Source organism: Triturus cristatus, chromosome 3_1 (genome assembly GCF_964204655.1).
Source record: "Triturus cristatus chromosome 3_1, aTriCri1.1, whole genome shotgun sequence".
Classification (NCBI taxonomy): Eukaryota; Metazoa; Chordata; class Amphibia; order Caudata; family Salamandridae; genus Triturus; species Triturus cristatus.
The window spans coordinates 800,546,884-800,565,871 of record NC_140583.1 but is presented as its reverse complement, the minus strand read 5'-3'; the positions used below and the strand labels follow the sequence as shown (position 1 = coordinate 800,565,871).

Below are 18,988 nucleotides of genomic sequence, written 5' to 3'. Positions count from 1 at the left end.
CCCCCTGCTCTATCAGGACCCTGGAGCTAAAAAAAAAAAGGTGCCCTGAGTCAACTGTTCCGTCAAAACCACCTCAAAACCACCACAGAATTGCCTGTTATTTAACTAGCAAGCCCTGTGGAAAGCGCTCCAAACTAAAGGGAACCTTTCCCCAAAACTATACAAAAACCACCTCAAAAGTGTCTGATATTTCTTTTGAGGAATCCGGAATGCACCCAATGCATTCCACTTGCTGAGCAATTGCCAACATAAGGTCAAATCAGCCCATAAGCTCCAGAGTAAACAGAGAACTCCACCCACAAACTCAAAGGGTATTCTACGCAGGGACTCGCTTCACCACACTGCTACCTTATACCTGCCACAGCCCCTCGAGGCCACTGGAGCCACCACCGAGGGTGAAATACACTAAAGACTCTGGTAAGGCAAAAACAGGCTCTGTTTGTGCAGCTCCCAGGTGGCAATAGGGAGAGGTCATAACCTGCGCTGCGGCCTTGCTTTCTAGTCTGCAGTGGGCATCTCATCGCGGGAGGGGGGGCAGATGCAGGGATCCTTTTCGGGCGACGAGTGGGAACAAAGAGACCCGCTCTCCGCCTTGCAGCCCGTTTAAAAGGGTGGGGACACCCCTTCCCCGAACACTTAATGATCCGGAAGCCCTCCAGTGCTTCCGGGGAAAGAGTACCATGCATCACCCAATCCGGGCCTTGGGCCCACCGCAAATCAAAGATTACTACCTTGCCATACTGCCTGCTCTCCCGAGTTGGGAGAGCCCCTCCAATTTGGTTAGAAATACACCAGTCTCCATCTGCAGCGGATTCAGTACGTTGACTTGATATTCCCAGGTGTAGGCTTCCAGTGCTTCATTTTGATATTTTTCGGGTAAAAAGTACATTGCTTTGGTTTGATTATTCATTGTAGCAACTGTTGGAATAAACCCACGCAAGTGAATTAAAAAAAATAGCCATTTCTGTCAAACCAGCCCAAAAACTCCTAAAATGTATTCCCTACAGGGCCTCACTGCACCCCACTGCTCCTCCATACTTGCCACAGGCCCTGGAACCCTCTGTAGCCACAACCAAGGTTAAAATACTACAAAAACTCGGGTCAGGAGAAAACACAGGCCCAGCCTGTGCAGCTCACAGAGGGTGATGCGGCCTTGCTCCCTGGTCGGGTGTGGGCATCTCGTTACAGGAGGGGGGCAGATGCAGGGATCCTTTTCAGGGCAACGAGTGGAAACCAGACGACCCGCTCTCTGCCTCGCAGCCCTTTTTAAAGGGTGGGCCACCTTGCCCCGAACCACTACTAGTGTTTCTTAGTGCAATACAACCATGCAGCGGCCAATCCGCACCTCGGGCCACCTTCCAGGCCCGTGGCACGCACTGCAAACCCAGGATGGCTCCTGTGCCATACCGCCGGCTCTCCCTAATTGGGAGAGCTTCTCTAATTTGGTTAGAAACACACCAGTCTCCATCTGCAACGGATTCAGTAATTTGACTTGTTATTCTCAGGTGCAGTCTTCCAGGTCTTTATTTTGGTATTTTTCAGGAATAGAGGACATTGCTTTGGTCTGATTATGCATCGTTTAGTATAACCCCCACTCAGGTGAATAAATTTTTTTTTAAAAATAGCCATTACTGTCAAACTGGAAGTGTGCTGTGGCTTATGTGGCTCTAAAATGGCAGCATTTTACCTGTGAGGTAAATCCTTCAGGGATGGTGTTTTTGCACAATTCTGAGTGTGGTTCGGAGCTGTAAAATGAAGGGTTTCTGGAAATTCACAATTACACATCAAATTGTAATAAAGCTCAAAACATGAACATTTGTGGCATTGCGTTCACTAGTTATTGTTCGGTAGAGTTCACTAACGCATATAATGGAAAGTAGCCTTTTCTCGTAGGCCAGTTGTGTTTCCTTGAGGAATGCTGATGGTCAATTAATGATCATTTTTTCCGCCATCATAAATAGTCTGAGGCTCACAGTAGAACCGCATGAAGCTCGCCTACCAACTGCAGAGGAACAGTCGATTTCTAATCTGATTACCTGCAGTGATACACCTTGAGCCAAGTCATAGGTAACACAACAACGAGCACACAAGCCTGTCTGTGCAGAGGATCTACTGCATCATGGTTGTGTGGAGGTTCCCTTTAGATCATCGCTTGAGAATATCTTGCCTTGATTTACCACTAAAGAGCACTTTGTCCTTGTTGTTTCCACCGGTGACATGCCACAGATCCAGGTGTGTTTAAATCCTGTGACCATTGCAGGACTTGTGCTATATGCATGGCTGCTGGAATTATGTGGCAGGGGAAGAAAAAATTATGAGGCAGGGTTGACTATATTATGTGGCAAGAAAAGGCAAATCACGCGATCTAATGCAGCACATTTTGTGACAGTATTTCTTCATTTTCCCTTTTTACACAGGTTGACACTGGGAAAAGGTTTCACTTCATTAGTGCCAGTTTAACACTGAAATACAGCAACAAGCAACTGAAAAGTGACCAATCAACCATTGATAATGGCAATAGGTGTTGGTTTTTTGTAACTTTGTATCGTTTGAGGTATAATCAAAATGTTTCTTTTGTTAATTTCTGCAGATTATGCAAATTACGGATTGTGTGGCAAATGCGGCAAAATGATAAATATGCAGAAAATGCTGAGAGGCAAGAATCTCATTATTCCAGTGGCCCTAGTTATAAGAATACATTTCACTGCTGGTCTTACATTTGTAAACCCAAAGTGATAACTTTTTCTGGTGATATCAACATTCAATGAGTTAGCTAGCACAGTAGATGAATGTTCTTGGATGAACCTTAGTTGCTTTGCGTTGTAAAGTTAATTTATTTTCCGTTTTAGTTGTATGGCTCAGCACTACAGACTCAATCGTGCCTAGTTGCTAAAAGAACAGAGCAGCATAGTTTGAAAAACTGTCTCTGGGCTTCTGAAACGGGAGGTTGGAGAGGATTGGTTGTTATACGGAGTCGAAATTACAAGATTTAATTTTCAGGGGGGCTTCACCCTGGACATTTGCAGCTCTTCTGAGACTTCTTTAAGATTGATGTCTCCCAGGTTGGCTGAGGAGCTGCGGTACAGCCCTCGTTCCTCCTTCAGGGAAAGGTGTGGTCCTGACCCGGGCCTGTTGGCAGAATGTGGTAGCTAGTGGCTTCCCCGCGCCATTTTTCGCCCTCTAATGGTTTCTGCTCGATTTATACCCAAAAATGACTGAAGTTTGCAGCGCCTCCTGATTCTGAACTCTCACCTATTTTTCCCCCTACAGTCCCGGAAAGGGAGTGACCCGGAGAAGGAGAAGAAAGGTCTGGAGAGCAGGGCAGACAGCATCGGAAGCGGCCGTGCTATCCCAATTAAACAGGTAAGCTCCCCCGCCCACTGCCTGGCGGTGTCCCCCCAGCGCGGCTGTAATTGGAGGCCCCTACATCTCGGCTCCGGCAGCGCCTTGTGATGGCTGCGCCAGGCGCTCGCGGACTCTGTTTGATGCGACGCCGCGATGAATGTGCAAGTCGCTCACTTGACATCAATTAGAGGCAGCGCCTGTGTGTATGAAAATGGGATCATTAGAATAGGGCGCGAGGGGTGGGGTGAAAGGAGGGCGAGGGGAGGAGAGCCCTGCAATGTGACAACAGCCCCTAATGAAGTGCGCACGGCCGGCCTGCATACGGAGCCCAGCGCCCGAGCCGACTGAGTGGGCTTCAAAGTCCGCCTTTGTAGAGGGCGCTTTGATTGGGCCATTTGCTGCCGCGGCCGATGGGAGCCCCTTCCGAGAGCGGGAACAGGCCGGGGAGGGGGGCGCTCTGCTGAAGGGAGAGAGCCGCGAGGCAATTAGTACGGATAATCCGCGACCCCGTGTCAGCTGCGCGCCCCGCGCTTGTAATTTGCTAATGAAGGACGTGTACCTTTGATTAGGTTCACCATGGCTCGTCGCACGAGTTCTTTCTCGCCCATAATGTGTGTGACGCAGCAGATTCTGGTGTTGTTGTTAACCCCTGTCATCTCCACTTAAGTGTCTCAGCTCATCTGGGGTGGCGAGTAACAAAAATCATTCCTCCTAAATGGGGGGACGTCTGTAGGCCCCTTCTGAGTGGTTTTCATGACTAGGTGATTAAACGTGAGCTTTGCTACAGTTAAGGGGAGGCAGAGCTCTGTGGACAGCTTTACACCTTCAGAAGTACTTCAGGGGGAGCGAATCTAACGCACACAGTCTTGAATCTGGAACCTAAAACTGTGATGAAGAAGAAACTGCCCTCTTGCACTCTTCAGAGTCTTGTAGTGTATTAAATGTAGCTAATGTGGACCTACAGCTAATCAGCACTTATTATTCCAGCGCGCATGTGCTGCACTTTAGAGGTGTGAATTAAAATCGACGCCTTGATTGGTTAAATTTGAAAATTCTAGAGCCCCCAAATCTATTGAAGGTATCTAAGGGCCAGACAAGCGGAGAAAAGTCCGACACGAAGAGTAAGGCGATAGAGCATGAGGCAGTACGTTTCATTGTCGGAGAGGTGATATTAGTTAGGTGTGGGTTTTCTCGAAATGAAATCACACAACTGATATAACTAAGTCCATACAAAAGCAAAGTATTTCAATATTGGAGCAGTACGAAAAAAATAAAATATGCACAAAAGTGCATTAGGGAGAAAGGAGCGGTCCAGTACAGTAGCACACTGCTGCTGGCCCCTTCAAAAAAATGGAAAAAATGCCCAAAAATGTTTTAAGTGAAAGGTAGGGGGTAGCAACGAAGCAGTGGGGGAGAAGTAAACTGCATGGGGTGGGCATGGAACAAGGTCTTCATGGGGGCAATAGAGGAGGTTGGGGTGTGGTGGAGACTTTGGGAGAAAAAATAGTTGGGAGGGGATAGAACAATTGATCTGGAGGGTGGAGGCAACATGGAGAGCTTGGGGTGATGGTGCTGGAACTTTAGGGTGGAAGCAGCATGCAACAGAGAGAGAAATAAAACACATTCACTCTGGGTGCTGAAAGAAAAAAGTAGTTCCTTGAAAGTAAAAGTAGTTGAATGATACAAGTCAAAACAATCAAAACAATGGTAAAGGAGTTACGCTCCAGAGGATGGACAAACACAAGGAGGGGAAGGAATGCCCTCAAATAAGAAGTAAGCAAATGAGACTGGCAAGAAAGGCAACCAATTGTAAGCAGAGGGATGATCCAAAGCTAATCATAAGTATTGTATTGTTCACAATAGGTGTTGAAAACCAACAACTAAAAGCTGCCTGCAGGCTAGACCTAAAAATGACTGTGCCAACCTAGGAGCTGCTGCTTGCGAGCAGGAGGGGCTTGCGCGGTGTGGCACCGGGGCGCTTTCCGGATTAATGTTTCATTGCTGTGGAGAATTGTACATGCATAATCACTTGATTGTGGTGGGAGTTCACTGGCTCCTATGGTGCCATTTGCATAAATCTTGTTAAGTCAATGGCGGTTAATGAAGTACAAATGAGCCCGCGAAGGTGACATGCCGCAGACCACGGGTGGCAGATGGCAGCTCTGTTTTGGGGGCAGCAGCTGTGCTCTCTCTTACACACTCTGATCCCGTTGCTGCTAATGCTGGCACACACAATACAAGAGAACCCATCACTTCTTTCACCATTTCTTGTATCCTATCTTTTAGGTGTACTCCTAAGTGGAAAAAAAGTCCCTTTATCAGGTGTTCATTTTGAGAAATCTGCAATTTAAAAAGCCACAGACACACCTCTTAAAGAATGTCTTATTTATGGGTCAGACTTATCAGAGGCACTTAAATAATTTTTAGTTGTCATACGAGAAGGGAAAAATTGGTAATTTTGGAAATAAGACAAAGCAGGTGTGCAAGTGAAAAAGCGTGTTTACAGTTGGATAGCGTGTTTGCTGTATAGATCTATACTACCAAAAATCCAGGTTTTTCAATATTTTTTGCTCTACTGAACAGTGAACATGTTTTTGTATTATTTTTCAATAATGTTTTGAGTTCCACAGTTAGGCAACATTGTGTCCTGTGCAGCTCTAGTTTGCACATTGACATTTTAACTAGACCCAGGAGGTATGGTGGAAATAAAAGGGCACACTGTTAGTTGATGTCAGGAGTCGGGTGTGCATGAAATGGTGTCTGGCGTGTTTAGAGTCTGGGCTCTGGAATGAGGGGAGTGCATAGCCTTTTGTCAGTGTTTTGAGTCCGTCTATCTGTAGCATGCAAGACCATGTAGGAGAGGTATTGACTTCAGATACCTGTACTGTAAAGCAGCCACTGATGCTAGTCCGCTCACCGATAGTACTGCACAGGTTCATCTGTGTAGGAACTTCTTAGGTTGCTGTGAGAGCTGCACAGTATTTACTGTTCAGCAAGTTTCATATGCTACATCACGGTCATTGTTAAAATAGTGTGTGCTGGTGCTGTGTTTATTTTTAGTTTGGCTAGTGAGCTGCAGTCCAATAATTGTGTAGGTATTTGTGTGCAGTAAATGCGTTTGGTTAGCAGATTGTTATGTGCTCGCACTGCATTTATTGCTTAGCCTTTTGGGTTAGAACTTTAAAGGCACTGCATTTTCTGCTTGTGATGTGGTTTCAGGGTGTGGTATCTTGGCTCTGCATTTACTTCTTGGGGTGTTGTACTTGGCACTGCAGGTAATGATCAGTCTACATTTAATGCATTGCTTTTACTGCTCTGTTCGTTGTGTGCCCTTGGACTGCATTTATTGGCTACTTTGCTTTCTCACTTGTCAATGCAGGTACTTTTCAGAGTTGTGTGTTTTAGTACTGGCTCTGTATTTTCTGCACAAGATGGCGGTATTAGCATAGTACTTCATGCCATATTTGCATGTTCTTGCTCCTCATTCAGAGCTCAGTTCTGTGTGTGCTGTCACAGGCTTTATTGCCGAGAGTGAGGTTGGTGCAGCCAGATTGTTATAGTACTGCACTTACTGCTCAGGCAGATTAAAGCCCAGCATTTACTGCTGAAATTTGTGGTGCACTGGTACTGCATTTTCCCCTCGGGGTTTAGGTGCTGGCACGGTACATACTGCTCTGGTTTTGGGTTCTTGTAGTGTTCAGCAATGTGTTTTGTGCTATTGGGGTTGTTGCTCATCGTGAGATTGGTACACCGTGCTTATTACTCAGATTGCATGTTAGGCAAGGGATTTTACTGTTCGTTGTTGTGTGTGTATACGCTACGTCACATTATTTGAGTAATCCTAGCTCTGTAAGGAGCAGTATAAGCCCAGCCCAAAACTACTTGTTGCATTATCCATTATTCATGATAAAGTAAAGGAAATTCGAAACCATCTCGGTGCCACAAAATCCAATTTGGATGTGATTATTCTTAACCATGAGAATGAGTCTGCCCCCTATTTGTATGCCAAAAGTTCCAATATTGGATGAGCAATCCAAAAAATTGATATTGACGAGCAAGGACACACGATCTCTTTTAGACCGTTGCAAAGCCACCAAAATGAAATCACTTGGATCAGCATTTATTATGTACAACAAGCATATCAAGAATAACTCACTACAAACAGGGAGGTCCCTTCATCATTTATAGTCACTTTCCTTCTATTATGTCCCCTCTAGAAAAAGCGCACCTTAAATCCAGCCAACTATCGGCCTATTTCACTGCTACCATATTTAGCAAAATTACTGCAGAAGATGGCTGCTGCACAACTTAAAGTATTTGTGTAAGAGAATTACCTATAGCACAAACCAGCAGGTTTAGACCAAGGTTTGGCACAGAACCAGTAATCCCCTCCGTCATTAATTACTTGAAATTGATGGCACATAGTGATGGGTCAGGTAGCTATGCTTATAGGCATCTCTGCTGCATTCGACAAATGGACCCTAACATTTTAATACAGCGACTGCAAAAAGTTTATTAAAGGCATTGCCCTTATGCATGTAAAAGATTTAATTTCTAATAGGTGTTAATAGAAGTCCATTAGGTTCTTTCACATCTGGGCTGCCACGTCTGTGTTGGAGTATCGTACAGGGTTTTGTTCCCATCCTATTAAATATCTCTTCAGCCACTTACTATATCATAAAAAAATAAAGGCACATCCTACCTATATGCAGACCATACTCTGATTCTAATCAATTGAAGAGACTACCACAGTAATCAAACCACTGGAGTTACCCCTGCCGTGGGGGCTGTAAACATGTGGGTGAACAAAAACGACCTTAAATTGAATCTACCCAAATCAGAAATCTTTCCTATTCATAGTAAAATGTCACTAGTACACTTCCTTATGATCTCCATCTATTGCCGGGTGTAGGGTGCTATTGCACAGGTTTTACTTATCAGGGTGTATGTAGTGTGCTGGCATTGAGTTTAGTGCAGTGATGTTTCATGTCAATGCATCAATTGCTCAAGGTCTTGTGGGTCTGCTATGGCAGAGCTGAAGCTTTGTCAAGGTTCACCATAAGTCCGTAGAAAAGTATTTTTTGTGAACCTTTTAAGGCTTGATTCAGAAGTTACGTTCTGCAGGTGGCCATGTTTTGAAGTGCCACTCAATTTTTCCAACCACCCCCGTTGTTAATGAGTCTGAGGGCATTCACCTTGGAATTAACATTCCTGACAAATCACTATGCTTTATGGGGAACTTAGGTGATTACCGCATCTCAATCCACCTGATCAGGGAGAGGCCCAAGAGAATAGTTGGCTGTAGTTGAATTAGTATATATTCGTTCACTGCCAACTCCGTGTTGCCCATGGATGAGATAAATGCATAGATTATTTTCAAAGACTGGGATTGATGTCTAATTTGATTTTAAATTCTGTCTAATCTATTTTTGCATACAAAATTAGTTTTTCTCAGAAAAAATATAGCTAAGAGTTGGGAGACAACCTATAAAAACAATGCATTTTGACGTCGGGTGGGGAAGGGAATGGGCCAAGGAAGGCAGCTGAGGGCATTGATATCAGTTTATTGAGCTCCATTTTTGTGCTATGTTAATTTTTCCTAGTAGATGATGTCTCGATCACGAATTTCGATTATGCTGTACTAATTTCACATACTCTTTGACACGGAATTAACAATAAAACAGTTACTCCTGCTCGCAAAATTAAGAGTAATTTTTTTTTGGGGGGGGATCCTACTGCAAGTGCACTTTTAGTGAGCATGAGCGGGGGCATTCTCACCATTCATTTTCTGCGACATTTAGCACTAATTCTTAGTGCAAAATGCAACCTCTCGTCCATTATGGATGGACGGTGGCATTTAGCGATAAGAAAATAATGCTAAATGCTGGGAATAAGTTGGGTGGAAAATCCTACCCCAAGAGCACATTTAGCAAGAACGAGTGGCTGCTTGCACACACTATTCTTCACTGTTCCCTTTAGCACTATTTATTGGAGCAAAATGCATCCTTGCGTCCATTTTGGGTGTGAGGCATTTTTGCACTAAGAAATAGTACTAAGCACAGAATTACTCTTCTTGCATAATTCTGCTTAATTTCACAGAATTCTTGAGTATTTCGGCATAATTATGCTACATGGAATTACGCAAATTATGCCCACCCCATATCATTAGGTTACAAGTGTACTTTTTATGTTGACCCCTCAGAAGCCTAAGGTCAAAACTATTTTTTTATCTCCCGTTATTGAATTCTTTCTAAGATTTTCTGACGCTCAACGTTTGCTACATGTGCTCCACCTTATGGCATTCTTAGTTTTCCTCTCCTCATATGGAGGCTATTGCAGCCAATTGGAGGTCTCCAACTTCTTTAAATGTTTAGGCTCCGTTTTTCTTCAATACTTACCCCTTTCCCCACTGTATCACGGAAGCAGATGTGTTTGTTTGTGAATTTGTGTTTTTAAGTTCTCGCAAAAATAAGGTATTCTTTTTCTTTGTTACATTAGGAACGTCCTTGAAAGAAGTGGTTTTTTTCTTGAAAATCCGGATTACTTTTTAAGTTCTATTTTGGTTTGTTTGTCATTATTAGAGAATGTGATAGAAGTTTTTTGTTTGTAACTTAAACGGTTTATTTACGTGTTTTAAATGGTGCCTTATGGCAACTTCAGAGCACTATTAGTCACTAAGCTGCACAAATGTTAATAAAAATAGTAGTTCGATAGTCTGAGCAAATTACATTGAAGGGGGCATTCTGAAAGGTTATTCTTTCACATGCCGCTTTCTGTTGTCTGTTTTTTCTTCTAGGACGTGATATCTGGATTTTGCTTTTATGAAAACAAAGGCTTTCTTACATTGAAGATTCTTTAAAAAGGACGTGTAGTGGGGTTCAGTAGCTCAGAGCTGGGTCTCTTCAATGTTCCTTAAAGTTCATCTTTTGGATACATCCTTTCAAACGCCCTTCGCATTTCAACCGTGTCCTGAGAATGGTTTTCATGAAGGGACGATCTGTTCTTTGATGAAGAGAACAGCTCCATAGTTTACTTCAGCTGGTTGGCCTCTTTGGTTATATAGGTCCTTCTTGGGCCAATGAAATGGGAATTTACCACACAGAGCTCATTTTGACTGTATAGACCATGGCCCATGTGGATCCTATACTCTAATGGAGAGAGGGGATGAGATTTTCTTCAATGGAGCCATCCGTGAGGTCTTTTAGAGTAGTAAAAGCACTTTCTACGTTTTCTTCTGGCCTAGTTTCATTTGTTTTAAGGCTCATTGATGTGTCTGTACATCTGCTCAGTGCTGGCGGGGGAGGGGGGTGTTACGTGTCTTTGATGATTGCTGGTAGATACAGTAGTAGACCAGACTCTTTGGTGGATATTGGATCTTCATTGTGACAGTTTCTGTCCTTGTTTTATGACATGTTTGTATTTCTAGTACTTGATGAAACTACTGTAGCGGCCAACAAAGCAGTGATGACACGTTTTCAAAAGGTTCAAAGGGCTTGAAGAAACTCCTATTTCTGATTGCCTTTGTTTATACTAGATGAGACTTGCTACTGGTGGACGCATTGTAGGTTTTTGAAAGTGGTAAGATGAGATCTTGGTCAATGCTACCCAGAGTAGGTTCCAATACCTAGGTTTAGGACCCAGGTACACCCAGTCTGGCTCTTACCCCAACAGAACCCAAACGAGGCACCAACAGTACTTACAGAGACTGTGGCACTGGTGGAGTAGGTTTTATTACAGTCATGTAAAACCACAAGCTCAGATGAAAACACACTCATGTGAAAAACATTCTTATGTCAGATCCTTGTGACAGCGCAAAGAATTAGGCACACGTGAAATAAAAATACCACACAAATAAGCAGTGTATTACGTGATCTCAGGAACACCAACAACACCAGGGCCCTTCCGCAATCCCAAACGCCATTGGACCACACAGGTTTAACCACCTGCATCCATGAGGGGCGGTCCTGACTCACTTTACCGTGTCCTCATTTTCCGAGCACTGTCCCCCAAACACCAAGCTGCCTGAGGGGCTGCGGGGAGGTGGTCAGGAGCTGCAGCCTCGTGGCCACCCCGATGATCTTTACGCCCTAGCCCCCAAGCTGGTGTGTACATCCTCTGGTTGGCTCACGACTGCTAGGCCATACCCTTGGAACTGTACTGGGAGTCTGCTTTTGCGGACTCCTTTGCTAACTAGGGGTGAGTTTAGGATTCTAGATCACGCCGCAAGGGCGACCAAGGCAGCAAGGTCCTTTGCCCTCTCCACCACAAAACATTCCTTGGGCAAATGTTCCAAAGGCAACCCGTGCCGGGACACGGCCTGGAGATCTCACGGTTGAGACACTTAACAGAAACGTGGATTGCCCTCGATTTGATGACCTTACCTTGGCCAGTTGTGCATATTCCTTCAGGATTGTGTCTCTGAGGCTCTTGCGGCCCATTTTTAACAAGTCATTACCTCCAAGATGGACAACAATGAGGTCTTGGAACTGGAGTCCCTTGTAACCTCTGGTTATCTTGATCAACCATTGCAGTTGTAAAATGTGGAGGCCTCCGATCCCACACCACCAGAAGGAAACATCACGTAGGGCCGCCAACTTGGACTTACTGAGCAGTTGCAACCTGTAAGCTGCCCGCCAGATGAAGGAATGATCAACCACCCACACAACTTTGGATAGCATCCTAATAAAAAACAGAAAAAACACTAGCATGAACACACAAAGAGAAAGCGAACAGCCGTGTACAAGAGCACCTTCATTGCAAGTCGGGCAAAAGTAGCTTTAGTAAGACTTTGACGACCACTGTCCTATTTTTTTGTACCTCTTCATAAGACATGCTCGTCCCTGCCGCCACTGCGGTTGCTCCTATTCTAAAGGTTTGTAAAATTAACCAATGGATTGACACCTGCTACCCTAAGGGCAGCAGTCAAGACCATCGTAAACTGATAACGCTAAAGGCATGCTCCATTCGGATGAATGAATAGAGCAGATGTCGCAGTGGTGGGTGGAATAGCCAGATAAGACCCCAATCGAGCCACTGGACACAGATGGGAGCCCTGAGCTGCACTGAGTTTGATCGTCGCCCCCCCTTTCTCTCCTGATCCGTTTAGGACTTTCTCAGCCAGATCAGTAGCTGCCTATCGCTTAACTGAATGCCCCTCCCACTGTAGGCCTCCCGCAGAGTCTGTTCTGGAAGATCCTACCAGTTCATTCACCCTAAAAGCACTGTAAAAAGCCACAGTGAAGGCTGCAGTAAACAGTGTTGTTTCATATGAAGAAGTGCACACCCTTGGCAAGCTAGACAAAAGCAGGCCCAGGAAATGCGCATTGAGAGGGTGTCTGATATCCTTTTCACAGCCATTATGTCCAGCCCACCCTGCTAACGCTTTCTTAATTAGAAAGGACCCACTCATTCCAGCTGTGTCCTTCAGTTTAGCAAAACGTTTATGGGTAAGAGATGGGCCCGTGCACGAGATACCTGCTTGCCCTGGTCTCTCAGGTTACCCAGAAAAAGATATATGGCTTCTGCTTTGAACATGTCCAGGATGTTACGTGCTTGTAAGAAAGACATACACTTTTCATAAGACATTGCGTGAGCTTTGCAAGAGAGGCTGCCACTAAATTCGGTAAGGCGTGACTCCGATCCTCCACAGATATGACGGGAACTGTGTCATCTCCTTGGCTGCTTGCGGAAGAAAATCTCAAAATTCCTGCAGTTTAAAGTGCGATAAGGCATCAGCATCATTATTATGAATACCAGGCACATGCTTAACTCGAAACAAAATGTTAGACTTCAAGCACAGTCAAACCAAATGTTTCAGCAATCTCGAACCAAACTTGCAAGAAGCCCCCTGTCTGGTAATTGCCTCCACTACTGTCTTGTTGTCAGACCAGAAGACCACACTCCTATCTCTGAAAACCTATGCCCATATGGTTATTGCTTGTATGATTGGGAACAGCTCTAAGACAACATTCCTACTGATGCCTCTGTCATTCCAAGCTGCTGGCCAGTTCCCCCTACACCATTCTGTGCCTAATATAGCTCCTAAGCCAGCGCTGTCCACCAGGTCCATTAAGAGGCTTAAGGCGTGGTTAGAAATCGGGCACAAAGGCCATATAACTGAGCCATTAAAGTGTTGCAAAAAAGCGACCCATATCCTGAAGTCTTCCTTTACCTCACTTGGCAGCCAGGTTTAGTGATGTTTTTCTCTGAGGTCAGCCATTGCAATAGATCGTGAAAAGGGACGGGTCATGGGAATGATCCATAAAGCGAAGTTTAACTGGCCAACTAGAACCTGGAGCTGATTGAACGTTACTTTTTTCAAGGCCAGCACAGCTTCATTCGACTGCCTGAAGGCTTGTACCTTCTCCAGAGAGAGGCAGCACTCACTGGTGACCGTATCATTTTCAATACAAAGTAAGGTAAGACATGTGGAGGGGCCTACAGTCTTTTCTGGCGTTATGGGCACCCCCAGTTCATTGAAAAGGGAAGTCAGTGCATTCTGCGCCCATGAGCAAACACCAGAATCAGGCTGCCCGAAGACCAGATAATCATACATGTAGTGATTCATCTCTCTGTGGCCAGTGCGTGTGGTCAATATTCATTGTATTAGCGAGCTGAACTGATCAAAATAAGTGCATGATACAGCACACCCCATCTGCATGCACTTATAGCAAGAGCCCACACATTTGAACCCCAAGAGGTGGTAGCCCTCAGGGTGGACTGGGAATTGCATAAATGCAGACTCTATTTCTGTTTTTACCAGCAGGCCCACCTGACCAAGTTTGCACAGCTTAGCAAGTGCATGGTCTGCTGATGCATATCAAACCGAACATAACTGTGGGTAAGAAGCCTCATTCACCTATGAGCATTTGGGGGCAGAGAGGTTATGGATCAACCTGAACTGCCCTGGTTCGTTCTTCTGGACCATGCCCAAAGGATAACACATAGTCCTCCAAAGTTGGTAAGGAAAAGGACCGGCTATCCCATCCAAAGCACTCTTTCTTTATTTTCTTTGACACCACATCTTGATATATATGGGCTGTTACAGTGAGGGATGGGAGCGACTCTCAATGCGGGAATTCTAAAACTTGAAGAAAAATCCTGATACAACAACTTTGCTGTGTCTTTGCTCGGGTACACATTTAGCCATGGACTGAACTAGCTGGAAGGCATAACTACTTCTTTCTCTTTATTTCTGGACATTTTCTTAGATATGAATATTGGGTGGGACGGATGACCACAAAAGGAGCAAATGTGTTTGTATTTTTTAGGATACTGCCGGACGCATGCATACCTTCCTATTGAAGGACCAACATGAGCCCTTCTTAACCCTGCGAGTTGCTGGCAAAAAAACGGCTTAAGTGGGTCTTGTTATTAATGCTCTCAAGTCATAAATTGACCTCTGTCTGGTCCCACCCTATATCTGGATCCTCCACCTAAAATCCTGGTTGTAATCTAACCAAGCAGTACCCCTATACACATGGTGTGCTTTCAGTTTCTTATTAATATAAAATACCATTGAGGTCACCACCTGTGGCTTCTTCACTAGCATAACAGACATGTGTACATTAAACCCAAATAACCAATTTGTGATTGTCTCCTTAACCTTGGGTTTCTTGTCCTTAGATGAAGCGTCTTTACCCTCTTTATCTTTTTTTTCACACTCCCTTCTTTTGGTTCTTATCAAAAATCCCCTTTCCAGATGTTTTCTTTCACATTCACTGGCATGTTTGAAGCCAACTTCCCAGGTCTGGATAGCAAAGAGTCTTCTCCCCCTGAAGTAGAACCCGCTTTCTCCCCGCCTCTTTCTTGTCTGCTTCTGCCCCAGGAAGCTCCTTTGCTACTGATGTGTGGGAGTCTCCTGACCCCTTAAGCCATGTGCCCCTATTATCCCCAAGGCGTATCTTACAGATGGCCTCTCCCTGTTTCTTAAGGTCCACAATAACTACCACAATGTCATTGGATGGGGCCCAGGGAGTAGTTGGCAGGGGGAGGTGGAGCTACCTTTTTCCCCAGGAGCAGCCAGCTTTGACAGCAATTGAGCCACTGAAGTCCCGTAAGTCTGTTAGTTGCCCAGAGAAGGAGGGATCTGCTGCTCCTGAGCGGGCAACATGATCAATGGTGGGGAGGTGGACTGCAGCAGGGCTGCTAAAGTAGCATTTACTGTCTGGTTATGCTCACTGGGAGGCCTAACTGTCCCTGAAGACAGGGCTAGGAGTGCCTGCCTAAAGTCCTTTAAGGCCGCATAAGCCCTCTGGGACTGCGTTGCATTGGTAAGTGATTGTTTGGGTTGTGTTTTGCCAGCGGGGAAACAGCAGGAATAGGCTTAATCTGAGAACTAGGTGAGCCCTCTACCACACCATCAACACTATGCTTTTGTGTTTGGGAGGGTGTATGGATAGCAGGGATGGACTTTGCAGGGGCATCAGGTAAATTGGTGGTGGGATATGTACTGCCTCACCCAATGTATTAGAGGGGCCTCATGCCAGCTTTTAGCCCTGCGCTTTGCTGGTAGGAAGACAGCCTGGGAGAGGGTGGAACTGCTGTGGGCGCTCTGCCACCATGCAGTCTAACTCCTGTGCCAACTCCGACCTAGAAAGTTATGTGCCCCTTCCCCCCCACCCCCCATTGCACAACTTAGCTGGAACAAGCTCCTGCAGCTGTGTTAATTCCAGACCCCGCCACCCTTAGACACCATTAGGGGATAACAAGAACCACAAAGCAGTGGAAGAACAGAACAGACACAACCCAGTACACAATCACTCCCGGGTAGACAAATCAGTGAGCGCAAACTGAACGTCCATGATCAATCAGAGAAAACAAGTTAAATCAACTGAGGTACAACAGAGGAGCCGCTGGAAGCTGTAAAATGCTTGGCTCCTAGATACACACCCAACAACAACCTCTTCTTCTCACTGTTTACCTTCGGTCCAATTGATATGCGTTCCTGGCCCTGCTAGTTTGGGCATCCAGTCCCAAACGCGGGCACTGTGATTCCTTCCCACTGGGTCAGGAAGGAGGGTCAGGACAAGATGATTGAGGCCAGGTATCGAGCTGTATACCGCGCTGATGCGGTAGATCTCTGGGCAAGCTTGAGCAGATAGAAGCCAACAAATTGTAGTCTAGGGTTATATGCTCCTTGGTAGATTACCAGGCTCAGGATTGCTGCTGCTCAATAAACAGTGGAGGAACCTGCGCTACCCAGAATCGAGTCGCAATAGCCACCAGCATTAGAGACGATGAGTCACAAACCACGCTGATGCTGTAGCTCGCCGCTCAAAATACAAAGGATAACTAAGGAATGCAGAGTGAAATCAAGGGCGAGAATAAATCGCGGTGTCCATAAACGCCGGTATTGCAAAGCAGAGAAGTCGCTGTGGCCTATGAGGAGATGAGAGCCGTAGATGCGGCCGGAACCCACTCCTCTGGCACCGGCCATTACCAACAATGAAAAGAAAACAGGTGAGGCCGATACCCACTCCTCGGACTCCAACTGGCAACAAAACGATGCAACCTCCACCAGGACCTAAAATTAGCACAAATCCGCCTGCCCCAGTGCTCTGCTTCTCCCCCAGCGGGCGAAAGTGACATGTATTCCCTGCGACCTTACTCGCCTCCCTTCCCCTGGCATCTCGTGAGGTGAGGCGACAGGAAGTCTGCATTGACCGGCACATTGCCAGACCGGGGAAGGGCCTGGGCATGGGGATCCTGGGTCCCATTGGGATGGGGAGTGGGGGAGGGGGGCTCTGCCCAGATGCTTTCCTGGTATTTTATTTAAGTAATTTCCCCAGAAAGGATTTTCTAGTTGGAGATTCACTTGGGTTAAAACAAGAGTGGTACTAGGTGCAAAGATGTCCTGCACAGATATGAAAAGTGGATTATTCTGCCATTATGTAGTTTCGTGTAATTATTGGAATTCAACTAGAAAGTATATAGTGAAAGAGATTATAAATAACACAGTGCACAATGTAGGCTGAGGCTTTTAATCTCACATCTAACATGCATTGGTTAATTGAGTGTGTCTGTAGATTTGTTGGTGCTAACACTTGGTGATGGGTCTTCTATTGTGTAGGCCATTCATAGATTTGCATCATTTAGGCCAGGGAAACTTTTTGTTTGCTGGGTTGTGGCACATTGTAGATTGTATTTGCCTGGCATTTTTATTTAACACTCTATGTATTTGTATTGTTACTGTGACTATCAAATTCCAAATGCAGAGGCATTTAAGTTGAAATATGCACTGAAAAGACCTTCTTCAGGAAGGGGGCAATAATTGCACAGGCAGTGAAACAGCGTGTGGTTGAGTTTAGATCCATTGTAAGTTGGCCTTGACTAAATGTGGGTTACTTATGTTTTTTCCTGCTCATTACAGTTGACTTGGTCAAATACTTGAGTGACCTACACAGTGTAGCATTCAACTGCCCTTTTATTGGTAAGGTATATTTCCTGATTGAATGCTGTAGAATAAATAATTAGTTCATGGTGAACATATCATTCATGAATCCTCCTTGGAATTTTCCTATAATCTGCTCCTACCACAGTCAGTATTTCATTTGTCAAGGCCCTTATTAAGTAAATATCATCTTCCATATTGAGAATTCATTTGTATGATGTAGGGTTTTAATTGGTCTTTTTTGTACGTAGAGCGATTGATGCAGGTGTGCCAAATTCAGCATCGGACAAGTTGCACTTTAGAGATTTAGAAGAGGTTTTGTAAAGTTGGCCTCTACCTTCTCACTAGATTCATGTCTGTCCAAATTTTGTCAACCTATATGTTTACAGGCACAACTCATTGCCTAAGGGGGTGGGGCTAACGTTGTGCTTGCTTTATTTAATATTCTTCCAGGCGGCTCTTGTAGCATTGGGGGATGCTAGGAGATTCTGATGGAGTTTGAGTGAAACGTTGTGTATTGAGTACTGGAAACATAGCAAAGCACAAGGCTCTAGCTAAAATAGTATTGTCTAATGGTCTGGATTGGATTTGAGTAGTCCGAGGTTAATAAATGCGAGTGTTTGGCTGCTCTCTGTGTTACAAGCTACAATGCTGAAAATAAGGCCAAGAAAGAGGGTGGTAGTGATCTAGGTGAACAGGACGAGAAGCTAGGGTGGTATAAGAGGAGAGATATGGAACAAAAGTGAAAGGGCATGAGATTGATGGCATCAATCGAGTGCTCATAGATGTGTTTTGTTCTGGCTAGGTGGGGAAGTGGATTTTATCTTCGAGGCAGTGTTTTAATGGTTTGTGGCATTTATTATAAGTGTCTTAATAAAACGTGTATCTTGAGCTTGTCCAGTAGGTGGTAGCTGGAAACTGGTAACCAGAATCTGTGCTGGGAGTGCAGAGCCCACACCCTGACAGCACCGACTCATCTATGCATGGGCCCAATGCCGATCTGTTAGTGAGGAGAGCAGTAGTGGTGATAATATATTCTAGCCGACTGGATGTCTGTAATTTGGTTTGGTTGATTTTTTTTTTTAAAAAGTGATCATAAAACCAGCTTTTATACTAAAATGGCGGCGTTCCTCCAATATGACGCCACTTGATCGAATGTGATGCGGCTCATCCAAAGATAGGCCTCATATTGAAAAGCAACGTTGCTCGTCCTAAGGTAACGTCACTCATCCAAAGATGACATGGCTCACG

General features: G+C 45.0%; 1 protein-coding gene across 5 annotated transcripts in view; it reads left to right on the top strand.

The window, feature by feature from the left end:
- Positions 1-18,988, top strand: part of AGAP1 (ArfGAP with GTPase domain, ankyrin repeat and PH domain 1) — a 1,249,585-nt gene that overhangs the window by 713,935 nt on the left and 516,662 nt on the right. For all 5 annotated transcript variants that reach the window (XM_085645106.1, XM_085645103.1, XM_085645105.1 and 2 more), the window contains one exon: positions 3,271-3,363. In XM_085645106.1, coding sequence (XP_085501232.1) covers positions 3,271-3,363 — 93 coding nt within the window. The remainder of the gene's footprint in view (positions 1-3,270; positions 3,364-18,988) is intronic.